The 27846-nt window shown below is 51.8% G+C and overlaps 1 protein-coding gene across 1 annotated transcript; it reads left to right on the top strand.

Annotated features, from left to right (window-relative positions):
* Window positions 1-18074: 18074 nt before the first annotated feature.
* LOC124677346 (ethylene-responsive transcription factor 4-like) lies at window positions 18075-19203 on the top strand. Its single transcript, XM_047213337.1, has one exon. It carries the CDS (start codon window positions 18143-18145, stop codon window positions 18776-18778), a length of 636 nt encoding a protein of 211 aa, XP_047069293.1. The 5' UTR covers window positions 18075-18142; the 3' UTR covers window positions 18779-19203.
* The last annotated feature ends 8643 nt before the right edge of the window (window positions 19204-27846 follow it).

Raw genomic sequence — 27846 nt, forward strand, 5'->3', positions numbered from 1 at the left:
TCAACTTCCCGTGGCATTTGTTGCAGAGCACGTCTCCGCTCAGTTTCCGGTTGGTGGTCGCGCGCGCAATCCTGTGTCGCCGGCCGCATGCAGGGCGTGGCCGCGCGCGTGCTGGGATTCTGGGAGGAGGAAGGAGTAGACGGAAAGCAGCCGTGTTTTTGTTTAGCGCGCGCGGAGCAGGCGTGCCCTTTGCTTTACCGCCGGCCGGCCATCACGCGGCGGAGGCTGTGGAGCGGAGGCAGCTGGGCTGCAGGGCGCCGCGCACGCCACCGGCGCGCGGCCACGCGCTGGCCCCCGTGGGGAAGGTGACGCTGCCACCGGCTGCCTGATTCGCTCTGCCTACCCTGTTTCCGTGCAGCTGGCCACGGCCCAGCTTGGGTCGCCGGCGGCGCCGCTGTTTGCTGCTGGCAGATATAATAATCTGCTAGCTGTAGTTGTTCGTTAGGCGTGGATTAATAAGAATTGATTCGTTCCTAGGTAGTAGCTGGCCTTCTTCTCATCATCCGATTGCTCCTGGGCTGCTTCGTGCTACATCTTTCTTAAATTGCCGATTGCAAGCGAGAATCTAATATATTATGAGAGAGTACTCACCTAAAATCTACCAATTCAAGCCGCTGAACTTCAAGCTCTCCATTGTGAAGACCTGATCTCGAACTCTCGACACTCGATCGATCGCACCGCGCAGGGGTGATTCGATTCTTCGCGTGCCATCGAAATCAAAACCAAACGTTGTGTAGCTTTACAAGGATGTTGAATCGATGCGATTCGGTCGGTGGCTTAGCTTACCTTAGCACGCTGATCTCATACAGTAGCACAGTCATGGAGAAGGGAAACCGGGCGTCGTCGGGTGCAGTATAAAAAGAGGGCTGTCGCCTGTCGGCGCACGCAAAAGGCGCGGTCAGGCAAAAGCGAATCGAGTCCGCGAGCCACCGGACAGCGCGCGCTCGCGCGGGAAAAGCATAGAAAAGAAAACCCGACCGGAGACGTCGACGCCGGCCGCCGCGATTAGAATAAGCGAGACCGGATAGCCGGATATCCACTTGCGATTGCGAGGTGTGCGCCACCGGCTGCGCGAGGCACACGCGTGTGGAACGAGGAATCCCCCGCCCGCCACCGCCGGCCCCCGCATGAGGTCGCGTGCGTCCCTACCTGGCCGGCTCGGCGCGCTGACATGTGGACGCCGCACCGCCGTATCCGTGGGGGCAAGCTGCAAGCGGGACAGGAGGACGGAGCTGCGCGACGAGATCGAGTGCGCGCGGACGTGTGCGACGCGGGCGGTGGGCGGTGGGGCGAGATCTGCGGTTGCGGGGGTACGTGAGTGACGCAACGCGGCACCCACCGCGGCGAGGGTTGGTTGCCGCGAACCAGAAAACAAGACTGGTGGAGCTGGTCTGTGATCCGTCTCGTTGGACACCTGTACTTGCATGTACGCTTGGTGGGGAAGCAGTGGAAGAAGAGGACGAGACTATAGCATAAAACCACCGATTCGATAACCAACTTTACCGTTTAATACTCCCTCCCTTTCTAGATACGGATACAAGGTGCATGCACACTTTTTTGATAAACGAATTCCAAATCTTTTACAAACTCTGTTGAAATATTGGGCCCACTTTTAGTGGCCCAAATTAGATTTCAGTTTTCCCTATAAATCTCAAAGCCCACATAGTGGCAGCCTTGTGAGTTTAAGCCCAAGTTGGTGGCAGCTCACTAGTGAGTGGCAAGAGGTGGGAAGTTTAGTCCCACACGAAAGTTGGGAGGAAGTTAGACCACCTTATAAGGTGGGTTGTTTCACCACTAGTAAGTGAGTGAGAATAGGAGTGCTACACGCGCGCTCCTCCTCCTCCTCGCTCGCTCGTCTCGACTCGACTCGACGCGCGCCGCGCTCGTGGTGAGTGGATTGAGTCTCGAGCCGAGACTTTCCTGACGCGTCACAGTTAGTCGGTTCGGGTCGCTCCCGGATCGTGGGCTATCTGTAACCGACTCGAAACGTTCGTGCGACGTGGGCGTGGCCCACGTTGCCTAGGGTTTCCCGAGCCTATATAATCTCTTGCCCGGCTACCGCAGAAATATACCGAATACACGAGTTAGGGTTTCCACCTCTCTCTGCTTGCGCCGTCATCGTAGTCAACTCCATCCCGCGCGCCGACGTGCATCGGCGAACGGGAGAGCAGGTCTCCGGAACCACTCGTCCTTGCGATCCTGTACGGGAGAGAGCGAATTAGGTTTTTGGGAAGCGCTCTGCGCGACTGCTCAAGCTTTTCATCACGGGTCGCCTTCCGTCCAAGTCGGGCGGTGCTCGCCTACTGCGTCGTCTTCAACGCCGTCTACTTCGACCCGTCGTCCCCATCGTCAACAACGTTGTCATCAACAACGCTACTGCTGCGACATCATCTGCTACACCTCCACCGCCACCTCCACCAGATCGGTACGCGCGACATATCTCGATCTATTCAGCGATGGATGTTGTATCGTTTGCCATGCTACTATTCATGTTGATTAATGCATCTAGTATATTCGAGTTTCACATGTTAGTAGTTGCTGTCGTCATGTTTAATATTCTGGAATTAATCATGGAAATTGTGCCTAATTATCCAACAATCCAAAAAACCTAATTGTAGGCAATTTCCTGAGTTAACTATGGCTGGTTTTGTCTGATGCACTCGAGGCCGGATAAGTTTACCGGTGTGCACTTTAAGAGGTGGCGATTAAGGCCACGCTCCGGCTTACTCATCCGAAAGTGTTCCATGTGAGTAATGGTCTTCCCGAAGGAACTATATCCGACCAAGATCGAACAAGTTCAAGGAAGACAATACTCTCTTTGTCGGATGCGTATCGAGTATTCTTGCCGATCGTCTATGTGATGTGTATATGCACATAGTAGACGGTAAAGAGCTATGGGATGCACCGAATGCTAAATTCGGTGCAACCGATGCGAGCAGATGAACCGTACATCATGGAGAGCTTCCATGACATCGGGATGGTGAACAACCGTTCGTAGTCGAACAAGCTCATGAGATACGATGCATTGCGAAAGAGCTTGAACTCCTTAAGTGTGCCTTACCCGACAAGTTTGTGGCTGGATGCATTATTGCTAAGTTGCCCCCTTCATGGAGGAACTTTGCCACAACTCTCAAACACAAGAGACAGGAGATATCGACTGAAAACCCGATAGCGTCTCTTGATGTTGAGGAGAAAGCTCGGGCTAAGGATACTACTGAGAAAGGAGAGGGTCAGTCTAGCGCCAACATGGTGCAGAAGAAACCCTATAGCAAGAACAAAGGGAATAACAAGCCCTCCTTCAATACGCCTACGAAGACCACAACCTTCAAGAAGAAGAAGATGATAAACAAAGCAGATCTGAGCTGCTTTACCTATGGAGAGACTGGCCACTTTTCTAAGGACTGTCCAGAGAGGGCAGACCGCAAGAAAAAGGCGAGGCAAGTCAACACGGTGACCGCTAGCAATGCTCGATGGGTACGGTAATCTCTCTATCTGTTCTTTCGGTATTTCAATCTCCATGTTGGTGGATTGATACGGGTGCTAATGTTCATGTGTGTGCTGACATATCCATGTTCACTTATTACCAGGTCGCCCGGGATTCTTCCGTCTTGATGGGGAATGGGTCACATGCTTCGTTCGTGGTGTTGGCACGGTAGATCCGAAGTTCACTTCGGGAAGATCGTGCGACCGAGGAACGTGCAAGCATGTCCCTACTATGAACAAGAATCTCGTTAGCGGCTCCCTTCTATGTAGAGATGGGTTTAAGGTTGTTTTAGAGTCGAATAAAGTAGTTGTTTCCAAGTTTGGACAATTTATTGGTAAAGGCTATGAGTGCGGAGGCTTGTTCCGCTTTTCGCTTTCGATTTCAGTAATAAGTCCGTGAACCATATTTGTGGCAATGTTAGTGATGATACCGGTGTTTGGCATTCTCGTTTATGTCACATTAATTTTGGTTTAATGTCTCGGCTATCCGAGCTTTAAGTTTAATTCCGAAGTTCACCATTGCCAAAGGTTCTAAGTGCCATAGTTGTGTGCAATCAAAGCAACCTCGGAAGCCTCACAAGGCGGCCGAGGAGAGAAACTTGGCACCTCTAGAACTCATACATTCTGATCTATGCGAGATGAATGGTGTGTTGACAAAAGGTGGAAAGAGATATTTCATGACACTGATTGATGATGCAACTAGATTTTGCTATGTTTATTTGTTGCGAACTAAAGATGAAGCTTTAGACTACTTTAAAATTTATAAGGCCGAAGTTGAAAATCAACTAGAGAGAAAGATCAAGCGTCTTAGGTCTGATCGTGGTGGTGAATATTTTCCTAAAATCTTTGATGAATTATGTGAGGAACATGGTATTATTCATGAGAGGACGCCTCCCTATTCGCCCCAATCAAACGGGGTTGCCGAGAGGAAAAACCGCACGCTGACTGACTTGGTGAATTCCATGTTAGCCACTCGCTGGTTTATCAAAGGCATGGTGGGGGAGGCTTTGTTGACTACATGTCATGTCCCGAATAGAGTTCCTAACAAGAATAAAGATAAAACCCCTTACGAGGAGTGGTCCGGGAGAAAACCATCACTTTCGTATTTGCGCACATGGGGATGTTTGGCGAAAGTCAATATTCCAATTACTAAGAAGCGCAAACTCGGACCAAAGACAAGTGGATTGTATCTTTCTAGGTTATGCTCCGCGGAGTGTAGGCTATAGATTTTTAGTAGGTCAATCGAAGTACTCGATATGCATGTTGACACTATTATGGAATCTCGTGATGCAACATTCTTTGAGAATATGTTTCCTATGAAAGATATGCATATCATTGCTAGAATTTCTACTGAGATAGTTCCTGAATCTAGTACATCTAATGAGTATTTTGAACAATCACATGAGATTGTTATTGAGAAGGATGACAATGAAGCTCCTAAACGAAGCAAGAGACGAAGGATTGAAAAATCCTTTGGTGATGATTTCATTGTATACCTTGTGGATGATACTCCCACGTCCATTGCAGAGGCATATGCATCTCCAGATGCGGATGACTCGGAAAGAAGCTCGTCCATAATGAGATGGACTCGATTCTTTCTAATGAAACTTGGGAGCTATCGTAACGACCCCATGGATGCAACCCCGTGGGCTGCAAATGGGTGTTCAAGAAGAAGCTAAGACTCGATGGTACTATTGAGAAGTACAAGGCGCGGCTTGTAGCGAAAGGCTACACACACAGAGAAGGCGAAGATTACTTCGACACCTATTCACCTGTCGCTAGACTTACCACCATTCGAGTACTACTATCCATGGCTGCCTCCTATGGTCTTATCGTTCATCAAATGGACGTAAAGAAAACTTTTCTTAATGGAGAGTTGGAAGAGGAAATCTATATGGATCAGCTCGATGGGTTTGTAGTAAAAGGTGAAGAAAGAAAGGTGTGCAAGTTGCTAAAATCTTTATATGGCCTAAAACAAGCACCTAAGCAATGGCATGAGAAGTTTGACGAACTTTAACTTCTGTAGGCTTTGTTGTCAATGAGGCTGACAAGTGCGTTTACTATCGCCATGGTGGGGGCGAAGGTGTTATATTATGTTTGTATGTGGGTGATATTCTGATCTTTGGTACAAACATGAAAGTAATACACGATGTCAAGTCTTTCTTGTCAAAGAGCTTTGATATGAAAGATCTGGGAGAAGCTGATGTGATTCGAACATCAAGCTGGTTAAGAACGAGAGTGGGATTACTCTAACGCAATCCCATTATGTTGAGAAGATCTTGAGCCGGTTCGGCTATATTGATAGCAAGCCTTCTTCAACACCTTATGATCCCGAGTGTGACATTACGCAAGAACCGGAGAATCGCCATAGATCAATTGAGATATTCTCGGATCGTTGGCTCACTCATGTACTTAGCGAGCGCGACTAGACCCGACATCTCTTTTGCTGTTAGCAAGTTGAGTAGGTTCATGTCAAACCCGGTATCGATCATTGGCATGCACTTGATAGGGTCATGCGCTACCTATGTGGTACAATGAGTTATGGGATTCACTATTCAGGGGCACCCAGTCGTGCTTGAAGGATATAGTGATTCGAATTGGATCTCGGATGTAGCCGATCCGTACGCCACAAGTGGGTATGTATTTACCTTTGGAGGTGGCGCAGTGTCATGGAGATCTTGCAAGCAAACCATATTGACGAGGTCAACTATGGAAGCGGAACTTACTTGCTTTAGACACAACCACCGTTGAATCGGAATGGTTGCGTGAGCTCTTGATGGACTTGCTCGTGGTTGAAAAACCTGTTCCGGCAATCCTTTTGAATTGTGACAATCAAACCGTAATTGTCAAAGTGAACAATTCTAAGGATAACGCGAAGTCATCAAGACACGTCAAGAGACGTTTGAAGTCCGTCAGGAAATTGCGAAACTCCGGAGTAATAACCATTACATATATTCAAACAGGACAAAAACCTGGCAGATCCCTTTACAAAGGGACTATCACGTAATGTGATAGAAAGTGCATCGAGGGAGATGGGTTTGAGACCCGTTGATGTTACACCATAGTGGTAACCCAACCTCTGTGATCGGAGATCCCGTGAATTAGGACCCGGGAAGAACAAACTAGTGGTTTAATTGAGGAGAGTATTATGTAACCCTCTCTATGTGAAGATGCACAACTCTCAATTGCTCGTAAGGCAGGTTGGCGACAAGCCTTAATGTGTTTATGGTGGCTATTATAGCAAAGATGCTCGTCCTACGAGCATTCTTGAAATAACACACCTATATGAGTCCGATTGTTAAACGTCGCAATCTATGAGATTTGGGTGATCTCTAGTAAACTCATGAAGAGACCATGAAGTATGACGCATATGCTTCACCCGCGGGGTAGGCTACTGGCAGCCATGTACTCGGTTATGACTTTGAGTGAAACCCTGTTCACGCAAAACTTGCAATTCAAGGCTTAGTCCATTGTTCAAGTGTGAATGGATGTAGCTCAAGGTTCTAGGCGGAAGTTCAACTTAACAGTCTCCGCTAAAACACTGGTATATAAACAAGCAGCGAGTATTGGTAAATCTCTAAATGGGGATTTGAGATCTGGTGGGGGATTGTTGAAATATTGGGCCCACTTTTAGTGGCCCAAATTAGATTTCAGTTTTCCCTATAAATCTCAAAGCCCACATAGTGGCAGCCTTGTGAGTTTGAGCCCAAGTTAGTGGCAGCTAACTAGTGAGTGGCAAGAGGTGGGAAGTTTAGTCCCACATGGAAAGTTGGGAGAAAGTTAGACCACCTTATAAGGTGGGTTGTTTCACCACTAGTAAGTGAGTGAGAATAGGAGTGCTACACGCGCGCTCCTCCTCCTCGCTCGTTCGGGTCGCTCCCGGATCGTGGGCTATCTGTAACCGACTCGAAACGTTCGTGCGACGTGGGCGTGGCCCACGTTGCCTAGGGTTTCCCGAGCCTATATAATCTCTTGCCCGGCTACCGCGAAATATACCGAATACACGAGTTAGGGTTTCCACCTCTCTCGCTTGCGCCGTCATCGTAGTCAACTCCATCCCGCGCGCCGACGTGCATCGGCGAACGGGAGAGCAGGTCTCCGGAACCACTCGTCCTTGCGATCTCGTACGGGAGAGAGCGAATTAGGTTTTTGGGAAGCGCTCTGCGCGACTGCTCAAGCTCTTCATCACGGGTCGCCTTCCGTCCAAGTCGGGCGGTGCTGCCTACCGTCGTCTTCAACGCCGTCTACTTCGACCCGTCGTCCCCATCGTCAACAACGTTGTCATCAACAACGCTACTGCTGCGACATCATCTGCTACACCTCCACCGCCACCTCCACCAGATCGGTACGCGCGACATATCTCGATCTATTCAGCGATGGATGTTGTATCGTTTGCCATGCTACTATTCATGTTGATTAATGCATCTAGTATGTTCGAGTTTCACATGTTAGTAGTTCTTTGTCGTCATGTTTAATATTCTGGAATTAATCATGGAAATTGTGCCTAATTATCCAACAAACTCCTCTATTTTCTCTCACGTTAATTTTTGTTTGACGATGTACGCCCCGTAGACATACATTACTTATGTTTATAAACATAACGATACATAGTTGGTAGGCATACAAGCAACATAGCACAAGGAGTGTATAAACAGATGTACTGGTGCAAACTGCCGGCGCCACAACTACCAAGAGCACCAGTAGTTGGTCCACACTTTAGCGCTGAAGAAACCCCTAGCCATGATGCGCTAACGAGCCTCATTAGCCACTAGCCCCGTAAGACTGGACCTAACCCGATAAGCAAAATCAGATGGAGGATCCCTCCAAGCCTCTTCAACGCCGGATCCGAGGCCAGCGCCACCCCGACGTTCAAGCGGCTAGATCCCCCACCGTCGTCCAAAAACAAGCCGTAGTCAAGATAGACACACTCCAAGAGCGGCCTATCCTTGTCGCCACACCACAACACATCGTGAGAATGGAGCCACTCCAACAGCTTGGACTTCACAAAGCCTCTCACCGGCGTCAGCAACACATCCGACGAGCAGGGACATGTATTGGGAGACCATTATTCCTAAGAGCACTATCAGCATCTGCCCCACCTTGATGCCGAGAGAGGAACCACGAAAACTAGAAAACCAAGAACTACAACACATGCACAAACGACAACCAAGCCTCCCCTCCCCCTCACGATGCCAGAACGGCAATCGGAGGGGAAAGGGATCGGCAGGCTCGCCGGCGAGAAAGAGCGACTTTCTCATGTTAATTGTCCATGGATAATCCTGCCAAAACGTGGTATATTTGTGCGTCAAGATCAACATCCTCCCGTCCGGAGACCCAGGGGAAATTATCACTGCTGCTAATAAACGACTAGTACGGCCGTACGTGGAACATTCGAGGCGACGTAATTTACCAGCAGTACGCCGTAGGTCGCCGGCACCGGGCAGAGAACAGCGACGCAGAATTCCCCGCTGTTGCGTGCTTTCGCATTCACCGTCCGAACCCGGCAGCGGGCAACGTCGACCGAATGCCCCCGTCCCCGTCGGTCCGTCCGTCCCGGGTGGGCGCACGTCGACCGGTGACATGCACCACGTACGCACGCAAATCCCAAGCGAATCTCCACGGCGACGGCCGCCGCCGTGCCAGGCAAGCAAGCAAGACGCGGTGCGCGCTTGCGGTGCGGCTGCGGCGGTCTCCAAAGCAGAAGAAAGATAGATAGGTAGCGCATCCATTTCTTTTCAACCCCGTCAGGCGTCAGCATCGGCTCACACGTCGACGTCCCAACACGTCGCGCTGCACCGCACCGCGGGCCACGCGGCTCGCCCCGTCCACTCCGCCACCGCGCGCGAGGGAGGCGGGTGGAGCGAGCGTGACCCGTGCGCCGTGCGCGCACGTCTGCCTGCGCTAGTAGGAAAAATCGCCATGGCTTTGTTTGCCTTGCATGCCCGGCGGCGGCGTCTCGTCGGGTCAGGTTGAGGTCGGGTACGTGGTGGAGCGCGGTCGCGATCGAGGTCAGGTGGGCGGCGGGGAAACCGTTGGCTCACTCAACGGCGCTCGCTGCCGTTGTTGTCTGTCTGTCGCGCCGCACGGCACGGAACTGTATGCCGAACCACGCACTACCTAGCTACTACCGCACCACCAGTCCACCACCGATCGGTCGACACTTCGACTCGAAAACACAAGGCCAACCCTGCATCTCCCGGATATCCGCATCTCCCTACTACCTCACTCAGTGGACTGGACTGGATCCAAGGCGGGCACGCGTGGTCATAATCCTGACGGAAAGCCGAGACCAATCTTCGCTCGCTGGGACACGTAACTCGCATGGTCCGGTAACACCTTTTGATTGCCGCTCGATCAGTCAGTACGTGCAACGAGTTTCTCCGGGTGATTATTGCTTACTTCGTCGTGCGCATTGGCTAACTGTTGCTCTCGCTACAACAAGGTCATGTGCCCTACCTTTGGCCTTAAGAGGACAAAGTACGTGTTACATGCCGAACCGTATAACTTGCACATCTACGGCAGTCGAACGTGATACGGGTCGCCACATGCCGCAATTGTCCAACGTAACTTGCAGCCATCTCCATGGCCAGAAAAGGGGAAAATGTCCGAAATGAACTTACTCGAAACCTGAATCGACCCCGACCCCTCGTGAGAGCTTGCGGTGTGTCAAGTTATGCCTCGTTTGTCCAGAGGGAGCACGTAGCTCTGCTTTAGTTCAAGTTGTAAATCATGTGCAATTATCTTGATCATCAATTTATGCCCATCTCAAAGTAACGCCGAATCCTGCTCTGCCTCTGTCAAAGGTGTCTCTCGTGCCTTTGATCCAGTGATGGCGTCTCCGCTCAGTTTTCCGTTGGGTGGCCGCGCGCGCGCGCAATCCTGTGTCGCCGCAGGACGTGGCCGCGTGGTACGACGGAGGAGTAGACTGAAAGCAGCCAAGCAGCCGTGTTTGTTTAGCGCGTAGGCGTGACCTTTGCTTTACCGCCGGCCGGCCATCACGCGGCGGAAGCTGTGGAGCTGGGCAGGGCAGGTCGCCGCGCACGCCACCGGCGCGTGCCTGGCCCCCGTGGGGAACGTGACGCTGCCAGCCACCGCCTGCCCTGTTTCCGTGCAGCTGCCCCCTTGTGCCGCTCGCGGCGCCGCTGTTTGCTGACAGATAAAATAATCTGCTGCTAACTGTAGTTCGTTAGGCGTGGCTTGATAAGATTTGATTAGTTCCTAGGTAGCAGCTGGCCTTCTTCTCAAGTTGACATCACCCAATCGCTTATGGGCGCTGCGTCGTGCTCTTATTTATCATGAAAAAATTTGGCGGTTGCCAGCGATAATCTGTATTATCCCCTATATATGTAAGAGTACTCACCTAAATCTATCAAATCAAACCGCTGAACTTGGAGCTCTCCACTCTGAAGAAGACCTGTTCTCCAGCTTTCGAAACTCAGTCGATCGCAGCGTGATTGGATTCCCCGCGCGCCATCCAAATCAAACGATGTGTTTGTAGCTTTACAAGGACGTGGAGTCGGTTAGTACGCGCGCTGAGAGTGAGGGAGAAGGGAGAGCTGTCGGCGCACGCAAGAGAAAAGAAAGAAAGGCGCGGTCAGGGAAAAGCGAATCGAGTCCGCGAGCGACCGGACAGCGCGCGCGCGCGCGCGGGAAAAGCAAGAGCAGAAAACCCGACGCGCCGGCCGCCGCGATGATCTGCGATTAGAATAAGCCGACAGGGGATGGCCGGATATCCACTTGCGATCGCCACCGGCTGCGCTGCGCACACGCGTGTGGAACGAGGAATCCCCCGCCATCGCCGCCGCCGCCCCACGCAGTCGTCGTGTCCGTCCCTACCTGCCTGGATCGGCACGCTGACATGTGGACGCCGCACCGCCGGATCGGTGGGGGGCGAACGGGCAGCGCGATCCGCGAGGAGCGCGACGCGGACGGAGGGCGTGGTGCGCGCGGACGTGTGCGACGCTGGCGGTGGCCGGTGGGAGTGAGATCTGTGGTTGCCGGGGGACGTACGTGCGTGACGCAACGCGGCACCCACCGCGGCGACGGAGCGGCGATGGTTGGTTGCCGCGATCAAGAAAGCAAGCTGGTGGAGCTGCTGGAGCGGTGGCCTGTGATCCGTCTCCTTGGACACCTGTACGTGCGCGTACGCTCGTGGGGAAGCGAGACCATAGGCTCCGGGTCCTCACCAGTGTTCGCTCCAGTTATAAATTAAATTATATGTTTCTTAAAATTATGGCGAAAATTTGGAAAGTCAATGTTGTAACCTCGACCATACAAAACCGCAACGAGAAAATCTTTATGTTGTAGGCTCCACAAAAAAGGATAAAATCTGATAAATTTTAAATATGCACAGGCAGATCCATGCTTTTTTTTCCGTTTCTTGAGCAGATCAAAAAACAAAGTATTTTAAAAACGAATCTTTTGCACGTTTGTGGGATACATTGCTGGCTAACATCCGCATTTATTTTCACATTTTTTGAAACTCATAAATGTGACTTCTTGAACATTTGAAAACAACAAGATTACTTGAGCCCAGGAGACAAAACAAAAAACTCCACCCGTGGACTCACCACTTTAATAACCAAATTTATTGTTTAGTGTCAATTTACGTTTAAAAGAATAAAAGACATCACATTTTTTTCATGCTTTTGGCAAGGAAAACACAGAACAGCCCCAATTTACTCACATGAACTGGGACCCATTTGCCAGTTCACATGAAGAAATCAAAATAACAAATAGAAAATCCGGTGGCACTCCTCGTTGATCCAGCTGGTATTCTCCTTCGTTTGCTCCACGCCATCGGACTGCTCGGGCTTGAACATGGTCACGGCCATCCCTTTTGTTGGTCGTCATGCCAGCCCCCTATATTGCCACCACGACACCGAAGACGCCACAGGGGATATGCTCGCAGCCATCCCCATTGCCGGTAGCCATCGATTTCGCGAAGTGGAGGGGAAGGACGAACGCCAAGGGCGAATTTTGTATTCCAGGCCCCCTCCCACATTGTGGCTAGCACATATTTTAAAGCACCCTCCGGCCAGCCCCAGGAAGAACGGCCAAATATACCGTCTTTATGGAGCCTGGCCCGTTGTCGTGAAAATCCGCAAGCGCTCATGCAACCATTGGACGCATGGAGAAGCTAGTGCAGCACACGCCTCATTTACTCCTGTGCATGCACCCCACTCCAGTCACCCCTCTAACTCTCTCTTCCCTCACTAACACGGACGATCACGAGCGGGGGACCATCCGCTTTTCCTCCTCCTCCAACGCGGATGATGGCACTACTGGTAGCAGCTCCAGCACCACCGCCTCCAACATGTGGAGCGCAACCACTGGCATGACTCGTACCACCGGCAAGATCTGCAAGGGTGCCTCCTTGGACGGGCCACTATCAATCTGTCCGATGGTGAGTTCTTTGTTTCCCCTTTTCGATTTCAATTAGTTTTTTTAAATCCGATCGTAGTTCATCTGATTTTAGTTAGGGCCACTCGATTTCTGCTATAATCATGATCTGCTAACACTTTAGTGTATTTCAGTACATCAAGGGGTTGTCGGGTGTGATCAGCACAACCGTGCCATGGCATGGTGATCACCGCGTCAGCAATGACACACATGTCAATGTCATTGCATCAATCATCATTCCATGGCGGGGTCACCGCCCTATAAACATTGAAGTAGTGAAAACCGTGTCAATGTCAATCTCACGATGATAGTCTCAATGCAATGGTATTCCTAGAAGGTTAGTTGACACTCACATTGCAATGCAGAACTGAGACTACTTAAACAACTTCCTAGAGGGGCCGGTGTAGGGGCTAGAACAGATCACCGCATGGCGCAGCTCAGGCTGATAATTCCGCACTCATGCCTACAGTCGACAGGCTGCAAGCACCCATGACACGTCAGGGGCATCCGGTAGACCTGGGAAACGGTCCGCAACATATGGTTCCGACCTTCCTCGTGTAGCTCGCCACCAATTACATTAGGTCCTTGAGCATGCCCCTGCTATGGAGCAGGTGCTAGCAGCGAAGTTCAAGCTGGTGGAGGAAGGGAAATCAGTTACATACACTGTCTTGATGGGAAGGTGGTGCGAGAACAACGTTCAGATGCAGTGGAAATGTGAATGTCTCGTCTTCTGCAAAGGCTAGAGCGAGTTCCCCGTCAATGCTGGGATGACCGTCGTCGATGACACGCTCGTCTTTACCTTCATGGACGGCGGCTTCCAGCTCTACATGCACATGCATGCTAGCTCTGCTGAGGTTGTGTGTGGCTGCAGGAAGCATCACCCGCAATAGCAATTTGGAGTATTTTTTATTTGTGTAGATATTTGGGATTTATAATTGGGATGGTATGTGGGTCCCTATTGGACTTCCGGCAGGTTAGGCTTACAGGTGGGTCCTACCTTAATTTTTTTGTCATCTCGTATTTAATATGTTGAAACTTGGAAATTGTGGTGAATTTTTATCTCGAAGTGGTACTAACGGTAAATTTGGTTACAGTTTTATGTTATACACTCATGCATAATATGACGTTTAACTCTCAAGTTTTAGTGTCATGGTCAACATCGTCCCTTCCGGTGATTAACCTGCCAAACCCGAGGGGGAAATTAAGCAGTGCTGCTAATAACCGACTACTACTGAAAAGGTTAGAGCAAGTTCACCGTCAGATCCGTGATGGCCGTCGACGACACGCTCGTCTTTGCTTTCAAGGATGGCAGCTTTCCAGCTCTAGATGCACATGCATGCTAGCTCCGCTGAAGTTGTCTCGGCCTGTAGGAAGCATCGCCTGAAATAGAAGATTGAAATTTTCTTATTGTTATAGATATTTGAAATTTATAATTGGGATGGTATGTGGATCCCTGTTGGCTTATATGGGTCGTACTTGTCAGTATTTTTTGTCAACTCGTGTTTAATTGTTTTGCTAAAAAGAAACTTGAAAAATATGGTGAATTTTTATCTTGTGAACAAAAGTGGTACTAACTGTAAACATGGTTACGGTTTTATGTTATACTCCCTCTATCCTAATAGGATGCCTATAATATTTGAATAAAGTCAAAAATTTGAAAGTTTGATCAACTATATAGAAGAAAGCGTGAACATTTATAATCCTAAATTAATATTATTAGAACCATTATGAAATATATGTTATATTATTTGCATTTAAAATTATAGATGTTCACAATTTTTGTATATAGTTGCTTAAATTTTAACAAATTTAACTTGAACTAAGAACTATTGGCATCCTATAAATTTGAGAAGGAGGGAGTATATATACACTCAACCAGGATATATGACGTTTAACTCTGGACTTGCACTCTCAAAGTCAACACAACATCCTCTCGTCCGATGATTAACCCCAGGGGAAATTAGACAGTGCTGCTAATACGTCGAAGCTTCGAGGCGACGTAATTAACCAGTACGCCCTAGGCCGCCGGCACCGGGCAGAGAACAGCGACGCAGAATTCCGCGCTGCTGTGTAGTACTTTCGCAGTCACCGTCCGAACCCGGCAGCGGGCAACGTCGACCGCATGCCCGTCCCCGTCGGTCCGTCCGTCCCAGTTGGGGGCACGTCGACCGATGACATGCACCACGTACGCACGCAAATCCCGAGCGAATCTGCGCGCCGGCCGCCGCCGTGCCAGGCAAGGAAGGAAGACGCGGTGCACTTGCGTCTTGCGGTGCGGCTGCGCGCGGCGGCCTCCAAAGCAGAAGAAAAATGGCGCATCCTTTTCCTCTCCGCCCCGTCAACATCGGCTGAGACGTCGACGTCCCCACACGTCGCGCTGCACCGCACCGCACCGCGGGCCACGCGGCTCGCCTCCAGACCGGGCCCTGCCCAGTCCACCACCGGGAGGATCGTACGGCGCCGGAGAAAGTAGGGTAGGCGGCGGGGAGAGACGAGGGAGCGAGCGTGACCCGTGCGCGCTGCGCTACTGGGGAGAATCAATCGCGGTGGCTTCGCTTTGCTTTGCATGCCCGGCGTCGTCGTCTCGTCGGGTCAGGTTGAGGCTGAGGTTGAGGTTGAGGTTGGGTGGTGGAGAGCGATCGAGGCAAGCAAAACCGTTGGCTCACTCAACGGCACGGCGGCGCCCTCGCTGTCTGTCTGTCGACCTGCCGCGCCGCACGGAACTGAACTGCATGCCGAATCAAGCACTAGCTAGCTACTACCGCACCACCACCACCACCACCACCACCACCACCGGCCGGTCGACGCTTTGCCCTACGTACCAGACGCGAAAACACACGGCCGACCACGCGCCTCAGTGGGAGATCGACGTAAACTCGTACGATCCGGCAACACCTTTCTGCTGCTCAAGCCGTGAAACGAGTTTCTCCGGAGAGCGGGGGCGATTGCTTCGTAGGCATTGGTAACTGTTGCTCTCGCTCGCTACAAGGGCCATGTGCCGTTGCTCTGAACAAGACAAAATTCGTGCTACATACCAAACCAACTAACTAGTGTACATACATGTACAACGAGGGTAGCCAAACGTCATCTAGGCCGCAACATTCCCTATTCCCGTTTCTGCAGGCATCCATGAACATATAAAAGAAAAAAGGTCCAAAATGATCCCACAACTTGTAGACGATCATACACACGAAGACACACACACACAAGGCATCCGCGCACGTGGGTGAAAGAAGCGGGGAACGAAAATTACGATTCATGCACATTAAGGGAGGTGATATGGCGGTGGGGCAGCAGACCGAAGGAGGCCCTAGTCTTGTGTTGCATCTTCCGCTCCTGGCTTCCGAGGAAGAGAGGTTGTCGTTCAAAGGACCAGCCAATATATTTTGGGGGCCCTAGGGCGACGCGACACCAAGAACCCCATGTTAATAGTAGCGGAGCTTTCATAGAGGAGGGGGCCATGGCCCCCCTACTCCTAAATATTACTTTAAAACATTTATTTATGCTAAAATTTTAAATATTACTCGAAGTTTAACCATCATTGGTGTTTTTGGGCCCCGTAGGGGTTGTTTGGTTACCGAGTTTTTAGAGAACTAATTAAGGAAAGCTTGTTTCGCCCTTAGTTTAAGGAAAACATTGCTTGTATACTCTAGCTAATCCGTGGATTGGCAAAATTAGTACCCCATACACCCGCAATATCACGTTTTGGAAAAAACGACTAATAGTAGCTTTTCCAAAAACTTGTTTCCTTCTACGCCAACAACGGGTCTAGTTGTTCCTAGCAGCCGGCGCCAATCGGTGGCCACTTCCTTTGAAGAAGCGCCTTACGGAACCAGAGAATGTTGTGGTCTTCTCGTTCATCCACCGCTCTTGGCTTCCGAGGATCTACTGGAAGAAGGGGCAAAAGGGAGGTCGCCATTGCCCTATCCAAACTTTGGCTTGCTTATTTCTCCTCACTCTCTCTGATTAAGCTATGTTGGTACAATGGAACAGAAGGGAGCCGATTGTGCCTATGTGGAGTGGCATGATCTTAGAATGTCATGCGTATCAAGCTCCTGAAATTCATCCTCAAAGTCACTACTCACTCTCTTCCTCCCCAAGCTACTCTACTCCTCCAAGGCTCCAACACCAATGTAGTCTAACATCTTCACACAAACCACTATCACCGTGTGAAAACAACAAACCATTGGCAAGATCTTTCTGAGGAACAAAAAATCGTATCCATGTTAGGACCATGGCGGACCAACCGGCTTCCAGTGTGAAATCTAACACTCAAAATCTCCGAATGGTCCATGATTGCACTGAAACAAACACAAAATATCACAACGCGCTCCTGACACGAACAATATCGACCTCATAATCGAGCCCAACTCAACCAACAAACATTCCTTTACTAGCACCCTATAACCCCCAATTTTCCCGCCTAAACCCTAACCGTAATGCAGCGGAGAGACGACAAAATCTGACGCCCGGAGGAGGAGGAGGATGTCGGCGACCTTACCTCCAGGGTTTGAAATCATCGTCGTTGCCAATCTTATATCGGTTCAGACACGTGTTGCACTGCCCCTGTTTCTCAGCACGGTGAAATTCCAGCTACGTCGATGAATTCTTGTTTAGGAATGGTCGCCGACGGAGTTCAAATTAGACCGGGATCAGAGAGTTGAGCGTGCCCAGTATCGAGAATTGTGACTTGGAGGTTCGATTTGCGGTTTGAAGGTTCATTCTGGATTTTTACCGTCGGAAAAATGAAGACGTTCTAGGAAGAGCTGCTACACGGCTGCACCGTGCTTCGATCCAAACGAAAGCAACCAGTCCGAGAAGAAACGAACGGCACCGCCGCGCGTACAGAAGAGCGCACCACACCTCAACCAAACCGGCAGTGCAGTGCTAGGTCGATCAGTACAGTCTGACCGAGCAACCAACCAACCACACCGCACCTGCACGGCTGCGCACCATGGATTAATTTTTGCGAGCAGGAAAAGTGGGGGACGCGAGCGAGAGCGAAACATTAGCGGAGGAACAAACGGCGCGCCGCCCCGCCCACCACCTCCTCCTTCTTCTCTAGGTGGCTGGCTGTGGGTCAGGTCAAACCTCCCCTCCCGCTGGCCCCTCCTCGCCTCCCGCCACCGCTATTAATACTCCCCGCACCCCCGCTGCCTTTCCTCCCCCAAGCTCGCTCCATCCAACCACGGAAGCAACCAAACCAACACCGGCACCACCAACAAACCACAACCACCGCCCCAACACTTGGCGCGCCATGCCTCCCAAGAACGCTCTCCCAATCCTGGCCGCGGCGGCGGACGGTGTGTGCCTGGAGCCTCGGTTCCGCGGCGTGCGGAAGCGGCCGTGGGGCCGGTACGCGGCGGAGATCCGCGACCCGGCCCGGAAGGCGCGCGTGTGGCTCGGCACCTTCGACACCGCCGAGGCGGCCGCGCGCGCCTACGACGCCGCCGCGCTCCACTACCGCGGGCCCAAGGCCAAGACCAACTTCCCCGTCGCCGCCAACGCCGCGCTCGCCTTCGTCCCGCCGCCGCCCAAGCCGCTCGCCGTCAGCCCCAGCAGCAGCACCGTCGAGTCCTCCTCACGGGACACGCCGGCCGCCGCGCCCGCGCCCGCGGCTCCTGCGCCGCCGGCGCCGGTGCTCGACCTCAGCCTCGGGATGCAGGCCATGGTGGCCGCGCAGCCGTTCCTGTTCCTCGACCCCAGCAGGGCCGCGGTCACCGTCGCCGTCGCAGCTCCCACGACGCTGCCCTGCCGCGCAGCCGCCATCAACAAGCAGAGCCGCGAAGAAGAGCAGAGCGACACCGGGTCGTCGTCATCCGTGGTGGACGCCTCCCCGGCCGTCGGCGTCGGGTTCGACCTGAACCTGCCGCCGCCGATGGAGATGGCGTAGGAAGAGATCGCTCCACTCAACCGATCTCGATCGCCCGATGACAGACAGACAGATAATCCATACGTCTCCGGAGCTAGTAGTAAAGCGCGCGCGCGCTCGCTCTCGCTCGCTCGTATAATAGAATCCAAGCTTAGTGTAATAGTAAGAGGTTAATCGGCCGTTTAATTGCCAGGAAGATCGATCCATCAGGGTAACTAGGTGTACATAGATCGCGTGCGTGCGTGCGTTTGTTTTCCTTTTTTTTTTTTGCATGGGGAGGTCGATCGATCAGTAGATGTGATCAGATGCACTGATGCTGATCTCCCCATGTTGCAGTTCCTTTAAAAGTAAGGGAAGAAGCCAGCCAGAAGAGCATTTTGCTGCTGTTGTTCAGTGTAAAATATTATTTATATTAATCTCTGATTAATGAGCAATTTTATGATTTCAACAACAATCTACTAGTATGTGTGTTTGATCTGGCTTGATTGTTCACTGCCTTGCTATCAGCAATATATCCAGACGGCGTCCGTCTGACTGAATACGGACTCTCCCTTTTCGACCGTGAAAATGGCTTGATGTTGTTTTTAAATTGAAAATTCATTTGGTTTGATCTTTGGAGTGGGAAGTTGTTACCTGGAGCTTGGTACTAGCAAAGAAAGTTGTCCGTGAAGACCGTGATCGCTGGGATGACACGGCAGTTGTTCCGGCGGTTCAAAACTCCATTAACTGCCGAAATTCTTACATACGCGGGCGCACACGTATGGTTGAACGGTTCCGTCAGACGAAATTACGTACTCAGCTCGCCGAGTGAAGTTGCACCGCGCAAAAAAGAAGTTGCACCGCGCAAGCTCCGGCGACCGACAGTCGCACGGCGGGAATCATATTGTTGGCGGAGGAGGACTCTGAAGTGAACGCGCGCGCGCGCCGCAGTGCAAACCGCGCGCGGCGACGACCTGTAGGCGACGACGTGCGGTGCCGGCCGCGTGGGTCGTGGAGGGTCCCTCGGGACCGGGACCGAAGGCTGGAGGAAGGAACGGGTCCGCCCGTACACACTGCGTGCGGACTGCAGAGAGCAATCGCGTCGCCAGGTAGGGGGCAGAGAGTCGCACACGCTCCCGCGCCGGAACGCAACAGCCGGCCGACGCACATCCGTCCACGCGGCCACGCGGGTTTGACGCCTTCGTGTCTCTCGCGCTACCTTCGGACCGCGGCAAAGCTCATCTCCCATAGAGCTCAGCTCCCGCTCCAAGCAAGCGCATCTTTACCGCATGTCGCAGGTGTAAAAATAGTTGCATATAAGATAAGTTTTTTTTTTACGTTGCGATACAGGATGTATGCGGATCTGTTCTGCCATGACATACAGTATACCGTAAATCAGGATTATTTACAAAATATAAGGTTTAGCCTGAGGCGACAATAATATTCCAGAACTAAACATGTTGCATCAAGAAGAAGCTTCGACATTGCCCGGATGAAGAAGAAACTTCGCCATTGCCATCGCCAGCAGCATCAACAACAACCTCTCTTCTTGCCTTTGTGCTTTCCAAGATCTTGCCCAACTCCTTTGTAGCTTCCAATTGCTCTTGCATACTTTTTTCATTGCCCTTCATCATCTCTTTGACCTTCATAGTCAATCTTTCTTGTGCAACCAATCTTTTCACCTCTAACTTCACTTGCCTCTTTCCACCCGGCCTCCCTTTCTTTCTTCCTCCTCTCGGTGCATCATCACTATCATCGTCATCCAAAGAAATGCGAGCGCCTTTTCGTGGAGGAGCAACCTCTTGGTCTCCCAACTTTCGTTTTCACTATGTTCTAGCAACTTCCAACAATTATAAAGGGCAAATGGTTTATTTCCTGCTTGCCTGCATATCCTTGTACCTTTCTTGAGATATGCGATCCTACATTAACACAACCGGAAAGATATTGATGAGTAAATTTTAATGAGACAAATAACATTTCGCATAAAATAAGTGCACATGTTTGGATAAACTCAGGTAATCATCAATTCTACACCCACTAGGAGGTGTATTATTCCTCACTCTCTCGAAACACTACAACAAGAATAAATTTGCTTGGTTGGATGATACCGACCTTTGCAAATAATTCTTCCTAGTTTGATCGTTGCCTGTCACCACGACTACATACAGACACTCTATTGTGGTTTTGATCACGATAGATGTCTAGGGTGACATATTGAGAGGAGCAGCTTGATGGATGAGTGATGATATCGAGATGCGTTATTGGTCACAAGCACATGGTGATGTACCTAGGTTCGGGGTCCTCTCTGTGGAGGTAACACACCTACTCCTGCTTGTCTAAGGTATATGGTGTATATCTGGAAGTTACAGTGCTGCTCCTTGAGATGTGTATGTGTCACGTATTATCCGTCTCAGAATGGTTGCTCTCTATACGAGAAAGATCTAGGAGGGAGAGGAAGAAGCTGAGAATCAGCCTCCTATCCACCTATGTGTGTGGGTTCCCTGGTATCCAAGGGAAATGGGAGCCTACACTAGACTAATCTACATAGGAAGGAGGGGTCTCAAACGTCAAGGAAGGGACATCCGCATGGGGTCGCGGGGTCCCAAATCTCTTTTTTGGGAGACCACAGCCACATCGACAAAAACATATGTGACCACGATTATTCGATCTATGGCCTCAACGATTGGTGCATCGTCTGGTATGGTCTCGAGCAAGGTGGAAGACACTATGGTCTCCGTGGACGAAGGTAGGGCACGAGCGCATGCATAGGTGGTGGCTGGAAGAGATTTGGGAGGGAGGAGTGTGGCTAGCTGGTGGGCCCAGAGCTGGACCGCAAATGCACTCCAAATTTAGGCAGAATTTTCTCCAAAACGAACATGTCCAACGGAGACGGTTCGTTTCCGGTTCGCCGTTGGGCCTCCCTATTATCCCGCGGGGACACCAACGAACACAACACATGTCCATTGACTCGTTGGAAAAAGCATTAGCTCGCCAGCAGGCTCGATCATGCTCCGTATACCGTTGCTGCCTGTCTACCAAAAATGTTTCAACTTTGTTAAAATCTAGACGTATCTACCTACTAAAAAAAACGTGTAGTTACGTTCAAATTTTGACAAAGTCAACGGAGGGAGTAGTTTGGATCTGCAAAGACTGCTCCTCGACCTGTTTTGGTGCGGCTGGATGGAAGATCTCGCAAGCAAGCATCCAACACCTTTTAGTACTTGGTGGAAATTTGGTTGCTGTCAATAGCAGTAGCCAAGTCAAGCTGCGTAAAGCAGGTGTCATTGTTTGGAGGACTGTCTTTGTTTCGGAAACCAGTCTAGGGTTTTCCCTTGCTCGATCGCGTGCCGAACATTCGAGGAAAATAACGTTTATTTCACAGTCAAACTGCTAGTAAATATTTCGCCTTCACCATCAAGGTAAAGAAGGGTAAGCTTTCGAGCAGAAAAGCTGCAAATGGAAACGGTGGAAGCGGCTGGTCAGTCTTGGCCGTCAAGGCATCAAACTACTCGAGTGATTTGGACCAAGAGCGCTGCCCTTTTTCCCCGGCGCTGAACCCCGATCTAGCCGTCCGGCCACAGGGGAACGGGCACGTGTCGGAATGGGCCCCGCACAGTTGGCAGGCAGGCGTCGGCGGCTTTGGATCAGGCGGCGCACGGCGGAATAAGAAAATAGACGGGCCCAAAGTAGTCTGCTGGCAGGTGGACCCCGATGGATTGCGTTTCCCTCCAGCTGAGCTGAGCTGAGGCCGGCGGCGCCGAACCAGCGCGGTGGCCCAGGCATCTACGGTGGAAACAAGGTGCGTCGTGCTCGGTGCCCCCACCCAGCCAGCTAGCACCGGATCCGCCGCTGCCCACGCAAACGTAACGGCAGTTCAACAATATATGCACGCCCCCCATCTACCTACTCTACACAGATCCGCTTGCATGACTAGATTCGATCGGACATCCCCGATCTGCGCGGTTAACCGACCGTGCTTCTCTTCCACGTACGTCAAAGCTGCAATTCCACGTACGGCAACGGCAGAGACACTATGGACTGCCGTGGCCGGCGCTAGCTGGGATTTCTTTCCTCGCGCCCACGCACTACCAGGCACGGGCGGTGCATGGTCTCGCTTCAGCCTCGCCGCGCCGCGCTGAACCACAAGTCCACCATCCACCGCCGCACCAACGTCTCGCTTCCAACGCGACGCGACGACTCCCACCCAACTTTCTTTTTCTGTTCCCCACCGTGCTAGGGCGCCGACTGTCCCGCACAGTCTCGACACGCGAAACGTCAATGCCTCGACGCGTTGGCACGGGCACGGCTCAGACTCAGACCGGCAGCACCAACGGAACAGCCTGGACGAGGACGACGGTGACTGCTAGAGCAGCGACACGCCCAAGCGCCACACCACGACATCTGTCTTTTTTTTTTTGAGAGAACCACGACATCTGTCTGTGCTGCTGCCGGGATCGGAACCAAAACAATGCCCCAGGCCCATAAGCAAAAAATGGGCCCAGCCTCTGCCCCGACCACAAAACACGATGGTTAAAAAGCCTACATGAAGCCTGATAGGCGCTGACTATGCAATTGAAACTGCAAATGGAGGCCGAGCTATATATATGTAGCCTTTTATATGTAAAAATTTAGAAATCATATTTTAAAGTTTCAAAAAATCTAAAACAAAATCCTAGATGTAGCCAACGATGAAATCTTAACGTGAAATTCTTTGTATTCTAGGCTAGATAAAAATAACAAAATCTGACGAATTATTTGCTTTGAAAATGTGCATTGCTCAATATACTCAGATTCACACATATCATTTTTGTGTAGCCTATAATGCATATAATTTCACTTTGGGAATTTGCACGTTTATAGATTTTATTATTGGCTACATTGCGTTTTTTTCAGATTTTTTTTGAAACCTAACAATGTGATTTTTGAATTTTAAAAAATAAAAAGCTACATGTAACTCGGCCTCTCATCATGCAACCTCAAAATAGTATCGTGCACTCCCAGCAGTGAAGTACCTTTGGCCTTTCTATATCTTCTCTCTGCGAGGTTGTTCACGCAACTGTAGCTTGACTTTGCCCGTCTGATCGAGAATCGAGTAGAAGGAATGCACGCTGTAGCATTGGCCTTTCGAGATCTTCTCTTTGTGAGGTTGGATAGGACTAGGGTGAGATTTTTTTGCTGTCAATAGCAGGTAACCAGGTCAAGCTGCGTAAAGCATTTGGTATTGTTTGGAGGAGTGTCTTTGTTTCAGAAACCAGTCTAGAGGTTTTCCCCTGCTTGATCGCGCGCCAAACATTCGACGAAATTAACGTTTATTTCACATTCAAAATGTTAATATTTCACTTTCACGTTCAAGCTAAAGAATGATAGCTTTTGAGCAGCAAAGTAGGAAATGGAAACGGTGGAAGCGGTTGTTCAGTCTTCGCCGTTAAGGCATCCACTCCCATTTCTTCTCCAACCATGCCTTTTGAGTAGGATTAGTGTCGTTGATCACACATCTTGATTAAGGATCATCTTCAATAACATCGGCAAGATTAGTCTTCATACTGTGCCTGCAGCGAGCTCACTTCCTTGACTCTGCTACATTCTCACTTCGCGTGAGCTCCTTCTTTAGCTTAACCAAACCGAGAACGGCGACCTTTTTTGGGAGACCGCGACCACGACAACAACAACATCTGTGGTCACGATTATTGGATCTATGGCCTCGGCGATTGGCGTATGGAGCCTACCAAACGCGCCCCTTCTGTCCGCAAGGTTGTATAGGACTGGTGATTTGGTTGCTGTCAATAGCACTAGCCAAGTCAAGCTGCGTAAAGCAGGTGCCATTGTTTGGATGAATGTCTTTGTTTCGGAAACCAGTCAGAGTTTTTTCCGCCGAACATTCAAGGAAAATAACATTTATTTCACAGTCAAACTGCTAGTAGCATTTCACCTTCACCATCAAGGTAAAGAATGGTAGCTTTTGAGCAGAATAGATGTAAAGGGAAAGAGCGGTGGGACGGCAGGTCAGTCTTCGACGTCAAGGCATCCGCTCGAGTGCTTTGGACCGACCAAGAGCGCTGTCCTTTTCCCGGCGCTGAAGAACCAAGAGCGAGCCGTCCGGCCATAGGGAGCGGGGCACGCGTCCGGCTGGCCCCCGCACAGTTGGCAGTGGCAGGCGTCGGCGGCTTTGGATCAGGCGGCGCACGGCGGAATAAAATAGACGGGCCATCGGATCACGAGCTGCCAGGTGGGCCTCGATCGACGGATGGATCGGGTAGCGTTTCCCTCCAGCTGAGCCGAGCTGAGGCCGGCGGCGCCGAACCGGCACGGTGGCCCACGCTTCTGCGGTGGAAACAAGGTTTTTTCGTGGACGTGGATGTGGTCGTGCCCCCCCACCCAGCAAGCCAGCCAGGCCGCCATGGATCCGCCGGCCGCCGTGGATCCGCCGGCCGCCGCCCACGCAACGGCGGGTCAACAATGCACGCCCCCCCATCTACCTACTTCGATACGCTTGCCTAAATTCGATCGGATCGGATCGGATCGATCGATCGCCACCTGCCCCGATCCGCGCGGTTAACCCACCGTGCTTCTCTTCTACTACTACGGAGTAGTAGAGAGAGTGCCCATGAACGACACGTCAAAGCTGCAACTCCACGTACGGCAGAGATCTATGGCCTGCCGTGGCCGGCGCTAGCTGGGATTTCTTTCCTCGCGCCCACGCACCGGTGGTCTCGCTTCAGCCTCGCTCAGGCTGTAGGTGTCCATGGGCGCCCACTAGCTGACCACCTTTGCCCGCCTGACTTGGGCTGGTCACCGCTACATGTTTTTTTCCTTTCGTTGAGACTAGGTGGGCGTTCGCTAAAGCCCATGTACCGCACGCACAGAGGAGCTCTCAAAGCACGCACTGACGCCTGAGCACTTCGCCAGCTGCCAGGACCAGCAGACGACGTTCCGGTCCGGCATTTCGTCGAACAGCCTGCGGGCGTCAGGGAGGTTGCCGCACTTGGCGAGAACCGCGGACCCGACGAAGACGTCCCCGGCGAAGGGGTGTCTTGCACGCGAGGCCGTGGAGCACGTGCGGGGCGAGCGCGAGGCGCGCCGAATCCGCGGCGGCCGCGACGGCCTTGGTGGCGGAGGGGATGGAGCGGTCGGTGGGTGGGACGCCGGCGGCGAGCATGCGGCGGAAGGCGTGGAAGGCGGCGGCGGGGAGGCCGTTCTGGGCGAAGGAGGATATGAGGGAGGACCAGGCGGCGGCGGAGGGCGGGGAGGTCGAGGAAGGCGCAGAGGGAGAGCTCGGGGAGCGAGCGGCGGGCGTAGAAGGTGAGGAGGTGGTGGGCGAGCAGCGCGTGGGAGGAGGCGACGGCGGAGAGGTGGCCGGCCTTGAGGATGTGGCCGTGGAGCTGCTTCCCTTTGGGGAGTGCGCGGGCGGCGGAGAGGGCGACCAGGAGCACCGCCAGCGACCGCGCGCACACAGGAGTCGCGCCGCCGAGCGGGGGCATCGCAGTCGCAGAGGGAGCGGAGGGAGCGGCGGACCGTCGCCGGCCATGGCGCGGCGCGGCACGAAGAGGTGCGGACCGCTGCGAGGAAGAAGCCTAATCCCGTCCCGTCGAGCGGCGTGGCGGCGGTAGGGAACCAGTAGCGAAAGCCCACCAAGTTTTTTCTCCCGAAGGTGGGCGTCCGATATTATGATTTAATCGCGCTGGACTGGCGGCACCGTGGACGGCCCGTGACCACCTACAGGCATAAGCCTCGCCGCACCGCACCGCGCTGAACCACAAGTCCACCATCCACCACCGCACCAACGTCTCGCTTCCAACGCGACGCGACGACTCCCACCCAACTTTATTTTTCTGTTCCCCACCGCGCTAGGGCGCCGGCTGCCCGGCACAGTCTCGACACGCGAAATGGTGGACTTGTGGTTCAGCGCTGCCCGGCACAGTCTCGACACGCGAAAATGTCCATGCCCCGACGCGTCGGCACAACACGGCTCAGACTCAGACCGGCAGCACCAACGGAACAGCCTGGACGAGGACGACGGTGACTGCTAGAGCAGCGACACGCCCAAGCGCCACACCACCACATCTGTCTGCGCTGCTGCGGGGATCGGAACCAAAACAATGCCCCAGGCCCATAAGCAAAAATGGACCCAGCCTCTGCCCCGACCACAAAACACGATGGTTAAAAAGCCCACGTGAAGCCTGATACTTCCCTCCATCCTAAATGATCTGCTCAAATTTACCTAGTAGATATATTTTTAGTGTATACAGAATTAGAGACACACTAATCTAGGAAAGGTTGAGCAGATTATTTTGTGACAGAGGGAGGGTGGAAAGTTGAAAAATCTAGCTTAGCTAAAATATTTACTCTCCTGAAACATATCACCAGTTATCGCCACATCGTAGCCATTACTTTTAATCCCCTAGACCAACAATTCAGACTACAAATATGATGTTATTTCTTGCCTAACCAATGACCTCCATATGACACTTGTCTTGCCCAAGCACGACCAAACAACAATTGGCTCGCACATATCAAGGCCACTCTTCCAGTGCCATAGTGCCATTGTGTAGTTTGTGCGGCTATGACCCTAGAGCTCTCGGCGACAATTTTGTGAGCTTAGCCTACCGGCTAGGCTTTTCCATTGGATCCACTCTTGCAGACTATGCAACTACCCTAATGCGAAATGAATAATGGTGAGTACCGAACTTTGTTTCGAGTCTCGGGTGGGATCCAGGATGTTACAAGGAGGTTCGGATTGGTCCGAAGAATAAGACTAATATATGGAAAGTTTTTTAGCATAATTTCAAAGAAGTTCGTGAAATCATCATTATTGTATCGGAGGGCCAACCAGTGGGCTCACTATCCCGGGGAGGGCCACATGAGTTGAGGGGGAGCAGCCAGGCCCTCATGGGAAAGGCGCACCAAGCCCTCCAGTCCCAGCCGGCCAACCTTAAGGGGAAACCCTAGGGGCCACCAAACTTGGGAAAAGTTCCCTCTCTCTCTGTTGCCGCCCCACCATCTTGGAGGAGGTGAAAGGGTTGGCTGCATCCCTCCCTTGCCCCTATATAAAGAGGGAAGGGGCAGGGGCGCCATCCACCCTCTCTCGCAATCCTAGTGGCCCTTCCTCCATC

The sequence above is a fragment of the Lolium rigidum genome, chromosome 7 (genome assembly GCF_022539505.1).
Source record: "Lolium rigidum isolate FL_2022 chromosome 7, APGP_CSIRO_Lrig_0.1, whole genome shotgun sequence".
In the NCBI taxonomy this organism is placed as follows: domain Eukaryota; kingdom Viridiplantae; phylum Streptophyta; class Magnoliopsida; order Poales; family Poaceae; genus Lolium; species Lolium rigidum.

What these genes read in the sequence shown, in the direction of transcription:
- LOC124677346 (XM_047213337.1), top strand. Translation starts at nt 18,143, where the DNA reads ATGCCTCCCAAGAACGCTCTCCCAATCCTGGCCGCGGCGGCGGACGGT.